The following is a 17,565-nucleotide window of genomic DNA, read 5'->3' on the forward strand; positions in this document are numbered from 1 at the left end:
TGTCACATTACGCCATCGTGACGTCAAAATTCGCTGCTCACTCGCTTCATGGATCGTCAAAACGAATGAGGACATTGATTGGTCCGTCCAATGTCATCTGATGTGACATGTCGGATGTCGGAATTGTCTGATCTTGTCTTATTTCGGTATTCATTCAGTCTGATTACTGATTGGTCTGATTCAGTATTCCGTGGTGGTTATGGTAAACTTTAAAAATTTTAGCTGAGTAGTTGAGTGGCTACTGGCTAGATATATTTCTTTGCGGTTCTTCTGGTGATTCCGGTCGGCGTCGGCAACGGGCAAAAGCCGTCTTGCTTGCTTCTAGTTGTTCGTAAATTCTTATATTTTGACCGTATTTTGCCAAATAAATATGAAGTCCGGCCTAATTTCCAAATTTTCTATTTGTGTTTTAGCGTTTTTAACCAACTGGGTTATTGGATATTATGTGCATAAAAAATTTGAGTACAAATATTCATTCAAACCACCCTATTTAGCGCAAAAGGACGGTTCTGTACCGTTTTGGGAATACGGAGGAAGTAAGTATATAGCAGTCTAGCAGTAGTTTGTCGTATTGTAAATTGTAAGTAACAGATTTTCTGTACACGTCATGACGAAAAATATAATTGGATAAATGCGATAATGTTTTTTCCGTCTCTGTCTGAAGCACGTCAATTGAGTAGACACCTTACTGTTTGATAGTCGATGATAGGATCTGAAATTTGACACGTATATAACCTAAAATTTGGGTTTTTCGTTTTTTATTCAAAAGGAAAAGCGCTTTTGATGAAAAATACAATTTCTTTAATTATATGAATGGAATTAGCTCACACTCATCTACTGTCGCTTTTAACCGAAATTGTTTGTTAGGAATACCAATACGGCATCACCACATACAGAATATTTACAATAAACTGGCCAAAAACCACTTGACTTTTTCAGCCTATCAATGCTTAAAGGTATAGCTATATACATTTTACCTTTACATACTATACAGAATACCTATATCACTAGAAGGTTGTATGAAGCAACACTAGCTTTTTATTCAATTGTATTAATTTGATTATTCCAGATGCTATAGCCAGTTCAGAGAATGTTCGATTGGCACCATCTTTAAAAAGCCAAAAGGGGGCCATATGGACCAAAAATCCCCTCAGTTTTGAGTTTTGGGAGGTTGATATAGCCTTTCGAGTGAGCGGTAGAGGTAGAATTGGGGCTGATGGTTTGGTGAGTTATTTTTTGTATAGACAAGAACATAACCAAATTTTCACAAAAGTGATCTTCCACCTTAATGGGTCACTAAATCACTGATTTTATAATACAAAATCACAAGTGGGTTTTCTAGGTAAATACATGTAAGACTACTAGAACTAAATGGGCCATGGGCAAAAAACTTTAACTCTGAGCCCTCAAATTGTCTCTCTTCAGGATGATGCTTATTCTTGTTTTTACTGATGCATATTTGTTTTCTCAGGATTTATTAATACTTATGAGGATATCTAGTAACTCAATATTATTTATTCTCATAAAGTCCTGACCAAAACACCTAAAACACCCTGTATATGAACTAGTAAAAGTGAAAATTCTGCCTGAACCTGAATAGATGTGTTCTAATTGGTTTTTGGGTTTATAGGCTTTCTGGTATACCCAAAACAAAGGTGCCTATGATGGTGATGTGTTTGGGTCTTCAGATAAATGGAATGGATTGGGAATATTTTTTGATTCTTTTGATAATGACAACAAACACAACAATCCCTACATTTACGCAGTATTGAACGATGGCAACAAACTGTTTGATCATCACAAGTTGGTTTATTTCCCATTGTTCATTTGAATTGGGTACTTTAATCATTGACCCTTGTAGCGATGGTACAACTCAACAATTGGCAGGATGTCTGCGTGACTTCAGGAACAAACCATTCCCTACACGGGCAAAAGTCACTTATCACAACAATATTTTAACGTTAATGTACCACAATGGCATGAGCAGTAACGAGCAAGACTTTGAGTTGTGTTTCCGAGCGGAGAATGTAGTTTTACCTAAAAATGGTTATTTCGGAGTGTCCGCAGCTACAGGTGGTTTAGCCGATGATCACGACGTAATTCACTTTTTAACCAGCAGCTTTGCGGATCCCGGTGCTACCGCTCCTGATCCTCAAGGTGATTTTACTCATTCTCTAAAATTTGTAAATTTGAATAGCTTTGTAATATTTGTGTTTTTAGCTCTCACAGAAGACCAGCAGAAACTGCAGCAAGAGTATTTAGACTATCAGAGAAAACTGGAACAGCAAAAAGATGATTATCGGAAAGAACATCCCGATGATGTAAGTTTTAATTAACCTGTTTCACTTTTAATTCTGATACATTTGAGTAGTAATGTTAAAATATTTCACAAGAATTGTTAATCCTACCTGTTGTGCTAAAGTTTGTATAATGTATTGCATTATTTCTAGTAATTAGATTGAACTAAAGTTTCTTGAAACCAAAAGATATGGTATGGTACGGATAAGGTATGGAACTTTGCCATATGAAATGCATTGCTGTCAAAGTGACGTTTGTGACCTGACCTAACCTAACCTAACTTGAACCAGGTTCAAATGTTGAACTACTGCTGTACAACTGGGTCTAAATCACGTATCTATTTGTAACATTAAAATGTAATTTTTGACTATTTTTTTTCAAATCGCGTGACTTTTTTAACGTCAAGACAGATCCTGAAGGTCACGTCACTCTTTTAAGATTAAAAATGGAATTTATAATGTCACATGACAGTTTTAAATGTCATTTGAAGGATCACATAATCGTTTTTTCAGTTTAAACTGATATTTTTAAAGACACGTGACCCGTTTACAGTGCAAATGGCCACGTGACAAATTTAAATTATTTTAATGTCAAAACGAAATCCTAAAGGTCACGTGACTGTTTTAGATGTCAAAGTATTATTTGAAGAGTCACCTGACTCCTTATATTGTGCAAATGGTCACGTAACACCGCCTTCTTTACAAGAAAGCCTAGAATGTTACTTTTAATGGCGGCGTTATCGGATTTTTTTTGTACACAAACCTATGGAGATGCAGTAGAAAATATGTTTTTTTTTATTTTTTCGTGTAGTTGATTAGAAGTTGTGAGTGAAAAATCAAAGAACGCTTCATTCCTGATCCAGATATGTATAGATATAGCTTTTTATATCCAATAAAGTCCAGCCAAAGCAAGTTTGGTTAGAACCCTTTGTCTTGGAAAGTACAACAAACTAATGTAAAAACTGCTCAATCAAAGAAAATTTGGAAATCCTTGAATCTAGGTAAGCAAAACTGGTAAATGGGTTTTATATTATTACCAAGACCTTTCTTTTAAAATGTAAATGTGCCAATGAAACTTCTAAAAGCTGTCCTGTTTCTTTAGAGTAAACCTTTGTTGCTCTCAAAATGCAGGCGGCCTCAAAATTTAACTCACATACCAATGTATGTAAGAGGCAATAAGTTTACTGAATGAGAAAGCATATTGTACTTACCACTGAGTATTGTGTTGGAGTAAAATCATTCCAGTTCAAAGCTTTCAACCACTGTTGGGTTCGAGCAGGGTCTTTTGGAAAGTAAAAGACTGACACTTTTGGCCTTTCACCAAATTGCTTTTAGAAATTTGGCAAACAATCAGTGGACGGCATATTGTAGAGGCAATAGAATTTATAAGTTAAAAAACCAACCACAAATTATAGAACAATGAAGGAACAATAACAATAGTGATAACACAATAAAATGAACACAAACTACACTTTCACTAGAACAATAAACATATAAACAACAATATATAATAGCAAACAAAAATTACTTTGGCAAGTAATCCCAAGTCTTGACTTTAAACCTTAAAAATTAATTTAATCATCCAAAAACTCAATTTCCACAATACAAACAAATGCAAACTGTCAATCCCATATTTCGGCCATATTGGAATTTTTGGCATGCACCTTCTTGGCTTTCTTGTACAGAGGGCGGTGCACGTAACGATTTTCAAAAATAAAATATATTTTTAAAGGTCACGTGACTCTTTCTTAATGTAAATTAAAAATACACCGAAGTGAAACAATATAATTAAAGAAAACACACACAAAATCTGTTATTTTTTGCCTAGAAACAAAAAACGTGTCGAGTTTGTCGAAGGTATTGAATACTTACGGCGTTTGGCAACAGCGCGCTAAAAATATGGCCTACTTGATATTTTTTTCGTTTTCTGTCTTCCTCCCGCGCATGCAATTACCTACGTTTCTCTGTCCGTTACACGGTTTTCCTATGGTCGCTTTTGGATTTACCACACCTGTATACTTATTATTTAGTCTATGGTTCAGTTCATCAGAGTGACGTTTTGTTGTAGAAAGCTGCAGAACCAGAAGACTGGTTTGAGACCGACAGTCAGCGAGAATTGCGGCAGATCTTTCAAGGCCAAAACCAAATATATGAGGTGATAAAAGAACTAAACAGAAAATTGGACGAAATGGTAGGAAAACAGGAACAAACGTTGAGTTTGATAACACGCCAGGCGGGCGCCGTGGCGGCAAACGTACCACCTCAAGCGGGTCAACAACCTCCTCCGGCTAATGGCGATACCATTCGACGACACGAAGTGGATGCCATCTTTAATCATCAGAACCAAGTGCAGAGTATTGTTAGTGAAGTCAGGTGAGTTGAGCAATGAGAGAGCGCTTTTGTTTTGTAACAGTTGCTTATTTTATGACTTGTCAGATTACAATTAGCTTCAAAGCTGAGTAAAGCAGCACATTTGGCAACACTACTGCAGCTAATTAAATGCAAAAGATCCAAATTAATATATAGGGTGTGAGGTAGCCTGAAGTCAGTTGAATTTTAAAGTAACCTTCTTAGAGTTCTGTATCGTTTGTCTTCTGAATGTTTTGTAAAATATGTATGTGAATTAATAAAACTAATTTGAAGAAATTTAAGGAAAAATATATCATTAAACTCGTACAATATTTAAAATATTTTATTTATGTTTTATATACATTTTTATTCTTTGTGATGGGTTTACTTTTAGAAGATTAAAGTTTAAGTATCTTGAAGTGTTTCTGGAAGGTTGGACCAACTTGCTTATTTTAAATGGAACACCTTGCATAGTATCACATTTTTTAATATTGTTTGGGGGGGCTCCTAACTCAGCCTTGTCGGTATGGTATTATGGTACTGCCCTAGCGATAAGATGACGCTTGGAAAAACTCCATTATTGTGTTAACAGTGTTTGTTGTTGTTGATTTTGTTTATTTATTTTTTGGTAGGCAGTTTGTATTGGACGTGAAACAGAGAGTCGACACTGTGATCAATAATCAAGCCAGGGCGCCAACCGCTCAAGTTCAATCGGTCGGCTACGATACTCAATCGTTGGTCAACGAAATGCGCGACGGTCTCAATCAAATCAAGTCTGGAGTATCTCAGGTCAGTTATTTTATTTATGTTTGACTTTGTAAATCAAGTGTCAATTCACTCAAAATGTATTGTGCCCTGGAAGTGTTGATATGGCTATGTTACTTTAAATTCCCCATTTAGTAATAGTATTAATATTAGTACTAGAAGTAACCCAGCATTGAGAGACGACTATTATCACAAAAATGATAGCTTCCACTTGATTTTATTTTCTTTTTCGTTTTGGGTTTCGGCTGAAAGTAAAGCGATTGTTGCTACAAGCTACAACTTAGTCTCAGAAGTTTTAAAGCTCTACAGAAGTACTTTAAAAGCAGCAGTTTTAGTCTGAGATATAGATACCAACACGGTATAGCAGCGGGACTGTAATATTAGCTTCTTCTTTTTCATTGCGGACTTTTCCGTTAAAACGACCCAACATTGTAGTCGACTTATTTAGCTTTTACTTTTAAAACGGTACTCCGTGTAGAATAGGATTGATTTATTATACTTATAAAAAATTGAATATTTGTTTCTTCTTAGGTGGCCAGTCAAATTGTGCAGCAGGGCAATTGTCCTAAAGCGAATTGCGTGTCGGTAACAAGTGTTTTGGTAATTGTGACGGTTCAATTGCTAATAATTCTCGGCTACAATATTTATCGGTAAGTTTATTAATCATTTGAAAGTTTTAATTTTTTTAGTTTGCCATGCTTTCAGTGATAACAAAGACAGTCAAGCAAAAAAGTTCTATTAGTGCATGATAACGAGCTTAAGGAACTTTTGGAAGAGTGAAATTATATCCATATAGGCATACAATAAAAGACATTTTCTGTAGACTTGTAAAAAATGGGGTTAATATTAGCTAGTACGGTATGGTATTTAAAAAAGTTGTGCTCATAGTCTTGCTTAAAACTTGTAAATTATATAGAGTGATTCAAGCAAAGTGTCCTATGACAAGTTCTGGGGAACCAATAAGTAACATGTGTGTTTGACCCTGTAACTTAAGCAAAGAGAGATGGTGTAATGTATACAATAAGTTCATATAATGACAGTAATTATACTAAAAATCAATGTAACTGTTTTAAAATAAGACTTTTTTTATTCGTTACTATGATTGAACTTTTTATACCTTAATACTCGTAATAGCAAAACTCAAAGTAAAATGATACCTATTACCTTGCAGTTTGGTACCTATCTTTGAGTTTTAATAATAAACTGTTTTATTTTAAGCTACATGTGTTAAAAGAATGTTATGTAATAATGGCAGATACAGGATGTTCAAGTTAAAACAAAAATTAGCAAAATCGTAAAAAGAATTATGTTCACAATAGTAGAAGTCATTTGACACTACTGTGACATTCTGAGTGTACGAATTCGAAAATATGGAATGATACGTACGACTCAGACAATTTAGTGCTATAAGGGCCAAATTTAGCATTTCTGTAAATATATTGAAATTTTTTTGGTTATGAAATAAATTTATTTTTTATTTTTATTGCCTGTTTTGAAATAAACAAATAGTTTTTAAGTTAAAAATCATTTTTTTTCCACATTAAACTAAATGTTTCTCAATGTAATTGAGTGGAGAAGATAGAACTACCATGATCTACTAATAAATCGGGAGTTTTGGCAACGCTGCGAACAATTACTTTAAAGCAAATGTCGGACTTCGATTTTTAACTTGAAACGTATCGCACGTCTGTTTCGTGGGGGCCATTTTTTGTCGCTAAGAAACCACGTTTCTTGAAACGGTGTTCAGAGAAATTTGAAGTTGACGACCAAATTCCGCAGCCGGTCGAGTGGAAATGTGGGGCCTCGTAAGTGGAAACGTCGATTCCTAAAGGTCTACGGGGAATTGTCTTGTGCGGTGCACTTCCAAGAGGCGGAAAGGGTGAAAACCTAGGTCAAGATCACGTGGATGTGACAGTGACGGTTATAGTTTCCACGAGGAATGACTATATCTTTCACTCGGATCGTGCCCTTAAGGCGATTTTTAGTCTTATTTATGCAAGCGGGAGAGATGAGAGTTTCTCAGACGCACGCAAGTGCCTCTTCCGCGGATCTTTAGTAATCGTGTATCGCGTAATCGCGTTATTAATCTGGCTGAACGGTCTGAACGTCTCACTGACGAGTGGCCATCGTAACCCCAACACACACACACACAAAGCAAATGTCAGTTGTCAGTAAAACGTCACACCATCAAGTCAAAACTTTTGAATTTTCTGAAAATGAAAAGTATGGTTAAGTTTTTAAGTTAGAAGTTAAGAACAAAAAAAATCATTGATTTTGATAAGGAAAACTATTTAAAGCAAAAAAAAGGGTCAAAAATAATGGAAACCAATTTAAAATTGCGAATTCTCGATTCGATTAAACGCCAAGCGACGCCTGTAGACGCGGATTCGACTAAAACCACCCAAGAACAAGTAGGTAATCTAGATTAGTACCAATCATCAATTAGATACTTAGAGAAGAGGTGTTTTCCAGATAGCTGTAGAGAAAAGTGTATTGAAGAAGTATGAAGATATTAATATAAACTTAAGATTGAAAAAATCAGTGCCGGAACTGTTTAGAGAACAACATAAGAAGTTCTTGTCTGATTCTTTAGTGTACTTATCATCAAGCTATGAGGTAAACTTTGTTTTCAACTCTTGCAGGTAATTAATATTAAAATTTCAGAGTTTAGATGCAAGTAGACCATGGATTTGTTACTGGATTCTGCATCCTTTAGCTTTGTTGGGGGTCAGGCTTGATGATGGTTACAAAAGTAAAATTGCTCAGTTTCTAGCCAAGTAAGTAAGACAAGATCATATAAAAGTTGGCATAAAACTGCTTTCTGTGATTTGGCAACAGATGTCAGAGCCCTGTGGGAGGCTTTGGTGGGGGCCCTGGTCAATTTCCTCATTTAGCCCCCACATATGCAGCAGTAAATGCCCTAGTAATTTTAGGCACTGAGGAAGCCTATAAAGTCATAGATAGGTCAGTTATTATTTTATTGGTTGCAAGTTTTGGATTCTCAAGTTCAGGGCATTGTAGGAAGCGGCTGTATGAATTTCTGAAGAGTGTTAAACAACCAGATGGTTCATTTTGCATGCATGCCGGTGGTGAAGTTGATATTCGTGGGGCTTATTGTGCCTTATCAGTGGCCAGCATGACAGATATTTTAACTAAAGATTTGACTGACAACACTGCTGAATGGATTGTTAGGTTAGATGATTTGGTTAATCTTAACTTTGACAGTTTCCACTAAATACAACTTTAGTTGTCAAACCTATGAGGGAGGATTTGCAGGCTGCCCAGGGTTGGAAGCCCATGGAGGTTATGCTTTCTGTGGCCTGGCGGCTTTGGTTATTTTAAATAAAAGTCATTTATGTGATACTGAGGCTCTTCTGGTAAGTTAAGTATAGTCTTAAATCATAATACCTACCTACTATCACAGACAAATTGACAGTATTCATATTTGTACAGGGTAGACCAGATTGATGATGATGTATGTATGAGGATGTTATTTATCTTTAAAGATACAATATCAGTTAAATGAGGAAAGTTTGAGAGAATTTTATAACACAACCATATTATCCAGTTGTCGAATGTTGCTTTTTAGTCCAACTGATGGTTGTTATTCAACAATTTTGCACTTAAGGAGTGTTTATTTAATCAAAAATAAACCTCAAATTTTTATATTTTTTTCAATTTTTATTTTGCATCTGGACAATTTGTTTTTGCTGTTATGCCATCCCAGCTTACTTTGATTTATCCATATAGGTGATCTAACACTCAAGGTTAAAAATAATTTTTTTGTATGTGATATTTTAGAGGTGGCTGGTCCTGAAACAAATGAAGTTGGAAGGGGGGTTCCAGGGTCGAACTAATAAACTGGTGGACAGTTGTTATTCGTTTTGGCAAGGGGGAGCATTTCCCCTCATTTACACTGTACTAGCTAAAGGTGTTTTTGTAGGGATAGTGGGTTATTTGTAATTTAATTAATGATAGAGTGAATTTTCAGAAGGATTTACTCCAAAAGATCATTTGTTTGATGAGAGGGCCTTGCAAGAATACATTTTGATTTGTTGTCAAAACAGCCAAGGAGGCTTAGTCGATAAACCTGGCAAACCAAGAGATGCCTATCACACTTGTTACTCTTTAAGCGGATTATCTTTGGCTCAACACTTTTCGAATAAAAAGCTTATTTTGGGCAACTACAAAAATGAACTGGTTAATAGAAAATTTTACCAAAAAGTTATCTTGTAATGGAACGTATTCTATTTTAGGCCTGTACTCATCCACTATACAATATTCGTCCGGATTTAGTAAGAAAAGCGTTGATGTACTTTCATAGTTTGCCTTCGAAAAATGGCACCTCATGCACATGACGCTACATCTACCGCCAAGTTGGCTAAAATACGCGTCTTTGATAAGGCTGGAGTGTTTGCGACACTTTTAGGATACTCTTTCTTTTTCTCGTATTTGTAGGTTTTAAGTTACCTGTTGGTTATTTTAATATGGCTTAATAAAGTCGTTTGTTTTATTTGTTGTACTTAATGGTATTTACTATAAATTAGGCATTCTCGGCCGTCAGTCAAAGGCAAGCATCCACTACCACAACAAGGGCGCCTTAAAATATGATGAAAAGAGCGCGCTAGCATTTATACTGAAAGCTGGCCAAGTTTGAAGAAGTAGTAATTAACGATACAACGCCGATAAAGGGTTTAAAACTTAACGCTTTTTTAACAAGCCAGGTTTATAATAAATCTACTCAAAATTGCCTACTTATCCGTCCTTAAAATTGTTAAAGAATTAACCAATCAGGAGTAGAAAAACTTTTAGAACATACAGGGGTCAGTTATAAAAAAAAACGCTGAAATGTAAAGGCAAAAAATACCACCTTAATAGTCAAAAGTTTTATTTTAACACCTTCAAAAGCCAAGTATTTGAAGCGTTACAATTATAGCAGGTGTCCAAGAGCACCCTGGACATACAAGATTAACATGGGAAAACGGTTTTGATTTTTTTGCGCCTGTACGGTTGATTTGGTTGAAAAATCGTATTAATGAAAGTTGTAATACCTAATCACGGACTAGTTTTCTGATCTCTAACTTGAGCCCTTTCGTCGTAAAACACAAACAATTTTCTCATTTTTGTTTGTGTTTTACGACGAAAGGGCTCAACTTAGAGATCTGAAAAAAAAACAGAAAACTAGTCCGTGATTAGGTACTACAACTTTCATTAATTCGATTTTTCAATCAAATCAACCGTACAGGCGCAAAAAAATCAAAACCGTTTGCCCATGTTAATCTCCTATGTCCAGGGTGCTCTTGGACACTTGGTATATATATATATATATATATATATATGAAAAAAAGGATGAAACCAAACTATTCACGTTCTTGAACTAAAACTCAGAGTAACCGTCAAAATGACGGAATAAAAAAAAAATCTGAAAAAATGAATTAACTTAAAATCTAGTACGATAAATGCAGGCTGAATCTTGTGTGTCGCAACCCAAACGACGGGCATTTTTCAATATTTCATTCGCGTTGGACGCCAAAGGCATCGGTTGTCGGAATTTGTTCGACATTTCCAAGCCCAAAGCGACATCGCGTTGCAACTGTTCGATCGGTTCTTCCGTTTCCTTCGAAGTGCCAAAATGTTTATTGGCAATAGCGTCCGATTTGTTGCGTAAATATTCGCTGGCCATGTGCGTCATTTTGAAAATGTTGTTAAACGCGTCTAGTTTGATACTGCACCTATCCGCCATCACGAAACCTTCGACTAACGAAGCGAGAAAAATGCCGCGCATCATTTGAAAAATCATGTGGATTTTGGTGGCCGATCCAATTTTTCCCAAGAGGAAAGACGCCTGAAATACAAGTTAATTAACCAATAACACTCTAAGCACAAATTCAGACTTACCTTGCCCATAGCCTTAAAGCAAGACTGACAATCAACAAACAGGGACTGAGGCCCCGCAGCTAGCACGATTACCTCACCTCTGTTGGCTTCTTGAGTGTTAGCTTGAAGCTGCAATTTGTCGTGAAATCAGGAAAGTTAAACCAAAGTATACAGAGTATTCCACGACCAAAAACATCAATCAATATGCGAAAAAGTATTCATATTATGAAGTACCGTTTTGAAAACTTGGCAACGTGATATCGACAATCCAATCTAGCCATTTACAATAATTATCAAACGTACGATTTTAGCATACGAATTTTTTTATTTAAAAAATTCAAAAATTATTGAAACCAAACCAGAGATAGGTATAGGACCCTGTCCACCAAAGTTCTCTGTAGAATCAAAATATAAAATAATATACACATCTAGTGTGGTTCAATTGCTATGGACCACTATCTTCTGAATCATAACAGTTAATTCGAAGCCCCATGATCGTAGAAAATATTTTAGTGAAATCACGTTTGCAAATTTTTTTAAATATCCGACGAGTATTTTTTCGTATAGTGATCGCTGTATTTCGTAGTACTGACAACTGACCATAGCTTCCAAGTATATTCCGCCTTTTCTCGAAATCAGTTCGTTGAAGTCTTTCGACGTTTCCGGATCAATGCTGGTCATTTCCACGAAACCTTTGCCTTTTAGAAGGTCATCCTTATCGTCCGCCACTCCCAACTGACTGATTTCAGTTTTGGCTTGATCCGGATCGGAAAGGCAACTGAATGTTATATTTGCATTTCTCACCTTAAAATTATAATGACTGTTCAATTCACGTCCAAGGTGGGAAATTTATGATGTTACTACAGTGTGTCTCAAATTGGTTCTACATGTATCGGGATCTCTGTAACCGTAAGAGCTACAATGGGGAAAGTTTTAGAGAATTTTATGTGAAACTTATTTCCGCGTTTCCAAATTAAATTAAATCTTTCTCCGTTTTCCGGAAAATTGGGAAAACGTCAGAGGCTGCATTTTAAACACTCTTTAACAAAGCCAAAGAGAGTTTTGAAACTAAAGACATTATTAAGGCACTTTTTTACGTAGAACACGTTGACGTAATTAGAAAAAATCTATCGTTATTGCTTTCCGAGATATGGAGGACGCCATCTTGAAGGCGGCCATAAGAATTTACAAAATTATTTTTTCTAATTACGTCGTCGTGTTCTACGTGTAAAAAAGTGCCTTAATAATGTCTAAGTTTCAAAACTCTCTTTGGCTTTGTTAAAGAGTGGTTAAAATGCAGCCTCTGACGTTTACCCAATTTTCCGGAAAACGGAGAAAGATAATTAAATTTGGAAACCGGAAATAAGTTTCACATAAAATTCTCTAAAACTTTTCCCATTTAACCGACTCAATACATGTAGAAGCAATTTGGGACACACTGTATAGCAAATCTCGTAGACGACTTAAAAACAGATATAATGCTTTTCATATCTTATTTTTAGATGCTTGGTTCCGTTTAATAGCGAAAAAAAGAAATTGAAATAAAATTAAATTCATGCGGAAAAGTGTACTTTGCCGCACGATTTTTCATGGCGGAAGTAGCACTTTTCCGCTCTAGTGCGGTAATAGTTATTTACATTACTAGTTTGGTATGAGCATTTTTATAACCAGGAGTGGAAGCGCAAATTTTCCGTATTGCGTAAATTCTTGATGGAGAAAATTACCTTGGGTTCTCTTTACTCATGACAATAAAAATGCTCATACCACACTAGTAATGTAAATAACTATTTTACACTTGCTAAAACATTCTCAAATATAGAAAACGGAGATTTGTATAGTTTTATGATTTATTGACTTACCACTTGTCTAGGTGAAGTGCACACTTTGAAAAAACTCTGTTGCGAATCAGCAAAAGCTTGCAAGGAAGCGCACAATTGGGAACTTCTACTCCATATATACAGTCGATGCCCAGATATAATTAAATTCTAATACCAGTTTAAAGATTAATAAAAATTTTACAGCAAGATATAATGTACTCACCTTAATAAGGCCTTCAGAATACACATTTCCAGCTAAAAAGCCAAAAAACTTTTGAGATGTACCCAAATTAACAGTATTAAGAGTGATATCTTTTTCAGCACTAGTTGAGTTTTCCATTAAAAGATCTTGTGACAATTCCAGGACGTGCTCTTGATCCTTATCATGAATACTGGAAGTTCTGGCCTTCTTTTTTGGCACTGCGATGTTTTTCTCTTTTAGTGGAAATGATCTCTTTTTATCCTCTTTATTACCAGAGCTACTTTTCCTTGCCACTTTTTTAGGACTGGGTCTTTTTGATATATATTTGGCAAATGGTATTTTATAGTCTGGATCATTGGCCAAGCTATTGATTATTTCATCCATTTCATCCATTGCTGCCTCAGTACTTTTCTTCTTGTACTTGTCTTTAAACTCCTCATAAGGTTTGATGTTTTTATCTTCTATCCAGGCATAATTGTGTGTGCCTAGGAAATAGATCCATTGCATGTCTTTAACAGTTTTTGGTGGGGCTTCTGGATCAGGGGTCATCACTATTGCTGGCCAATGACTGTAGCCTAAACAAACATTTTACTATACATAATATACTTAAACTCTCTAATTAATAATACTGTATGTATCAATTAAATAAAAACAAACCTGCCATTTTAGCCCAAACAAAGTCATTTTCTTTGAATGACATTGTTTTAGGGTTATCGTTTTGATGCTAGATATTCCTGTTTGATGCGTTGGCGTTCTTCTAATGGAGGCAGTAACGGGTACTGACCTTGACGACGTCTATAAGCACGAATTTCACCCTGCAAATAATCAAGTCAATTTTTACTTTTTATTTTTGATATAACACCAATAATAGTTATTTATACAGCAAGGGACTTAAACCATTTTTTATTCACAAAAAGAACAATTAGAGGTCCACCAGCCTAGCCAGTAAACTGGTTTAAGTCACCTGTTTTATACATTATTTTATTACATTTTGACTTCTTATATTAAAAAAAACTAAAATTACAGTTCCCTGGATGTGACACTAATGTTTGTTTGTTTACATCTGTAAATAAGAGAATGTCATTTAGAGTGATTTGAATGACATTTTTTGTAAACCTCTAGAGAATAAACAACTGTTCTGATCCTTGCTGAGTCTTGAATAATTGATAATAATTAGAAGGAAATTTAATATTTATAATTATAATAAATACAATACAATACAAGACTGGGTCCATACAGAACTAAATCAACTTGGAAATAAAATCTAATTTTTTTACATAAAGTGATAAACTGAAACTGATCAAATTATTACCTACTAAATTAAAAAAAATATTATTTTTAAACAACCAAAGTTAGAATCAGCAGTCCTACAGTTGCAATTAACATGACAACTTTTAAGTAACAATCAAGAATAAAATCATCCCCATCAAATCAACCAAAACCATCACCACACTCCACACCAAACCAGCCAAACTTCCAAATAAACATAAATCACATTATCACATAACCTCACTATATTAAAATATCTAAACTTAAATTTACAAAAAATTACATAACATTTTACACATACACACAACAAAAAACCCAGTTGAATGATATCAAAGGGCACAATTTAACATATATGAAATTAACAACAAATTAGGCAAGCAGACCAAAACAAAGTGGTTAGCAATGCTCATGTACTATTCACACTTACCCAGAAATTCTTGCAGGCTTTGTAATTTTCAATTTGTAAAGTGCACTTTTCTTTGTCGTAATTGTATTTACTGAAGCAGCGATAGCTCAATTCCTGTTCCTCAAAACAGGGGTTAGTTTCGATCGTGTTTTTGCCTTCCTGGTTCTTTTTTTTTACCATTGAATGAGTTTGGGCTTGGGCAAAATTTGGATCAGAAACCGCGAATGGCGGCTAGCGTTAGCGGATTAACTTGACAATCTTGACATTGACATTAACCACTAGCTGACAACTGACAACAGTGACCGCATTCATTTTCAAGCTCCATAGAGCGACCAGCGCGTTTTTGACGTCACGATGACGTAATTTTGCAAAACCATAATATAATCAACTGTCAAATTACGTCAATAACGATATGCTCGCACCATTGAGCTTGAAAACGAATGCGGCCCAGTAATGAAAACAATTGATAAATGAGGGACCCGACACTAGTTTGGCAGATTCCGATTGTACTAGTGAAGGCGGTAACGGTATTGCCGGATTTACTTTTTTGACCATAAACCATCACCATAGCAGACCTTAGAAATCTCTCTCTAGTGTTATTCCGTTTTGAAATGTTTACCACGTTTCAGGTTATGTTAAGCCCATATTTTTGTTTGTTATAATTTTAATAATTTGCTCATATACATAATGGATGACTATAATCGACAGCTCGTTCTAGAAGGTACCCAAACATTAGAAAGAACCGCAGAAAGTATAGCACGATCTCATCAAATTGCAATTGAGACAGAAAACATTGGGACTGAAGTTATATCTGAACTGGGAGAACAAAGAGAAGCATTACTAAGAACTAGAGACCGCTTAAATGATGCCAACACTCAATTGGACAGCGCTAAAAGTTTAATTAGGAAAATGGGACACAACTTATTATTTAATAAGATTATACTTGTTTTGATTATTTTGTTGGAAATTGTCATTTTGGGAGTGGTGATATACCTTAGATTTATTAAAAAAAAGTAATATTGTTCTAAGGACCATACATAATACCTATATAACATATTTTTTTACAAAAATGTGTAAGTGGATAATAACAACTAAGATACCTGACTTTTTTTTATGTGAACATTTTTATTTCAATATTATAATGTGTTAATAAATAAAAATTAGAAGATAGTAACAGGGTTTAATTACATTCTTTCTGAGACACGAGATGCAACACTTCTAAGTTGTCCATACACTTTTGAAGGTGGAGATCCTAAAATCAGATTACATACTGCACGTCTGGCTAACTGGATGTTCTGAAAACTTCCCAGTATATGGATTTTAGTATCAGCCAAAACAATCCTAGTTTTGGTAGCATTCTCTATGGTAAACTTTGTACGGCCTCCCTTACCAGCTAATCTACCAACAGCCCTTGATTGATGATCCCCTTTCAATGTTTTTACATCCTTCACTTCAAATGTTTCCACAAACAAATCATCCAAACGCAATAACGCCAGAGCATCTTCAACTTCAAATCCATATATGAAGGCTTTAACAAAGTCTGCAGCTTTTTGTAAGTTAGCAATATCTTTAGTACCTTCACAGGTTTTAATTTCTACATTTCTAGTCTTCAAATTGAACCTGACTTGCAGTTGGAGGTGTTCAACAATAGGGGTAAAGATTTTCAGCCAGTTGTCTTTTAGTGGACTGTATCTATGTGCTGGAACTTGAATTTTGCGCATATCACTGCTGGTTTCAGATACAGTGTTGGTTTTTGACCTTTTTGGTTTTAATGGCTGATTTTGACTTCTTCCTTGTATACCAGTAGCAGGATCTACTTCCATTTGATCTTCTACGTCCATCCTGTTTCTCCTTTTATTAGATTTACTCACTTGGAATGCACTCAGGTCAATGTTGAGATCAGACATATTTCTTTTTAACTTTATGCTTACCCACAACTATTGTTTGTATTAGCACTACTAAATAATTACTTAGCTATTTTACAGTGAAAAGCCCGAATTAAACTAAATTCTCCTTAAATTTCAAATCTCACAACTGACTGCTCAATGCTCACACCATAACAGTCCATGCACATTGCACACATGTAACGTCATAACCTCACATTCTCACAAACGAATCAAACGATTCAAACAAATCGACCTAAGCGGTGGCGGCTGAGCGCTGGCAACACTGCGTGATAAAGGCATTTTTTCACGAGTTTTATTTTTAAGCTGATAGAATAGAATAGAATACACCAACAAACGCTGACGTCATGTTGTCACATTTTTCCACCCGGTTTGACGAAAGCGAAACACAGCTCAAAAGCTGTGTTTATTCAAAGCCGTCATCTCAGATTGGTTTTTTGCTTTAGTTTTCAGTTTATAGGTGAATTAGCTAGTAGGGCTAGGTCGGTAAAAACAATAATGGTTGTTATTTTGTTTATTGTTATAATGAAAAATAATTATGTAATTATTGACGTCGACGGAAAAGGATCAATCTGCTTGTGTGATTAAAATTAAACATATGACGTCACAATGTAACTGACGTATTATGTTCCATGGAACTTTTGCGTCGGAAAAATTCAACTCGCAACAGCGCCACTTC

The 17,565-nt window shown here is 35.3% G+C and overlaps 5 protein-coding genes across 10 annotated transcripts; 3 read left to right on the forward strand and 2 right to left on the reverse strand.

Annotated features, from left to right (window-relative positions):
* Positions 1–155: 155 nt before the first annotated feature.
* On the forward strand, positions 156–6,894 carry ergic53 (lectin, mannose binding protein ergic53). Of its 3 annotated transcripts, none has more exons than XM_081980849.1 (9): positions 156–536; positions 1,070–1,224; positions 1,631–1,803; positions 1,862–2,157; positions 2,221–2,321; positions 4,366–4,670; positions 5,279–5,435; positions 5,943–6,061; positions 6,101–6,894. In XM_081980849.1, exons 1-9 carry the CDS (start codon positions 371–373, stop codon positions 6,117–6,119), a joined length of 1,491 nt encoding a protein of 496 aa, XP_081836975.1. In that variant the 5' UTR covers positions 156–370; the 3' UTR covers positions 6,120–6,894. The 3 variants fall into 3 exon arrangements, with proteins under 3 accessions (XP_081836975.1, XP_081836973.1, XP_081836974.1); XM_081980848.1 differs by having other exon boundaries at positions 158–536; positions 6,117–6,894; XM_081980847.1 differs by having other exon boundaries at positions 1,862–2,321; positions 6,117–6,894.
* A 680-nt stretch (positions 6,895–7,574) lies between these two features.
* Positions 7,575–9,924, forward strand: Fntb (Farnesyl transferase beta subunit). 3 transcript variants are annotated; one of them, XM_081980852.1, is made up of 9 exons: positions 7,581–7,822; positions 7,884–8,027; positions 8,076–8,188; positions 8,250–8,375; positions 8,433–8,603; positions 8,659–8,788; positions 9,213–9,342; positions 9,403–9,611; positions 9,668–9,924. In XM_081980852.1, exons 1-9 carry the CDS (start codon positions 7,730–7,732, stop codon positions 9,767–9,769), a joined length of 1,218 nt encoding a protein of 405 aa, XP_081836978.1. In that variant the 5' UTR covers positions 7,581–7,729; the 3' UTR covers positions 9,770–9,924. The 3 variants fall into 3 exon arrangements, with proteins under 3 accessions (XP_081836980.1, XP_081836979.1, XP_081836978.1); XM_081980854.1 differs by lacking the exon at positions 9,668–9,924 and having other exon boundaries at positions 7,575–7,822; positions 9,213–9,350; XM_081980853.1 differs by lacking the exon at positions 7,884–8,027 and having other exon boundaries at positions 7,579–7,822.
* A 358-nt stretch (positions 9,925–10,282) lies between these two features.
* LOC145729896 (cytokine-like nuclear factor N-PAC) lies at positions 10,283–15,144 on the reverse strand. The gene is made up of 7 exons (XM_081980851.1): positions 15,004–15,144; positions 13,965–14,122; positions 13,329–13,882; positions 13,148–13,273; positions 11,889–12,092; positions 11,310–11,417; positions 10,283–11,256 (listed from the first exon to the last, which is right to left on the reverse strand). Exons 2-7 carry the CDS (start codon positions 14,005–14,007, stop codon positions 10,852–10,854), a joined length of 1,440 nt encoding a protein of 479 aa, XP_081836977.1. The 5' UTR covers positions 14,008–14,122; positions 15,004–15,144; the 3' UTR covers positions 10,283–10,851.
* Positions 15,145–15,385: 241 nt separating this feature from the next.
* Vti1b (Vesicle transport through interaction with t-SNAREs 1b) lies at positions 15,386–16,152 on the forward strand. The gene has a single exon (XM_081980863.1). It carries the CDS (start codon positions 15,670–15,672, stop codon positions 15,997–15,999), a length of 330 nt encoding a protein of 109 aa, XP_081836989.1. The 5' UTR covers positions 15,386–15,669; the 3' UTR covers positions 16,000–16,152.
* l(1)G0004 (RNA-binding protein pno1) lies at positions 16,088–17,290 on the reverse strand. Of its 2 annotated transcripts, XM_081980861.1 has the most exons (2): positions 16,914–17,290; positions 16,088–16,852 (listed from the first exon to the last, which is right to left on the reverse strand). In XM_081980861.1, the coding sequence occupies exon 2, from the start codon at positions 16,821–16,823 to the stop codon at positions 16,167–16,169; it is 657 nt and encodes a 218-aa protein (XP_081836987.1). In that variant the 5' UTR covers positions 16,824–16,852; positions 16,914–17,290; the 3' UTR covers positions 16,088–16,166. The 2 variants fall into 2 exon arrangements, with proteins under 2 accessions (XP_081836987.1, XP_081836986.1); XM_081980860.1 differs by having other exon boundaries at positions 16,088–17,282.
* Positions 17,291–17,565: the final 275 nt, after the last annotated feature.

The sequence above is a fragment of the Ips typographus genome, linkage group LG5 (genome assembly GCF_016097725.1).
Source record: "Ips typographus isolate SLU linkage group LG5, UJ_Ityp_2.0, whole genome shotgun sequence".
NCBI lineage: Eukaryota > Metazoa > Arthropoda > Insecta > Coleoptera > Curculionidae > Ips > Ips typographus.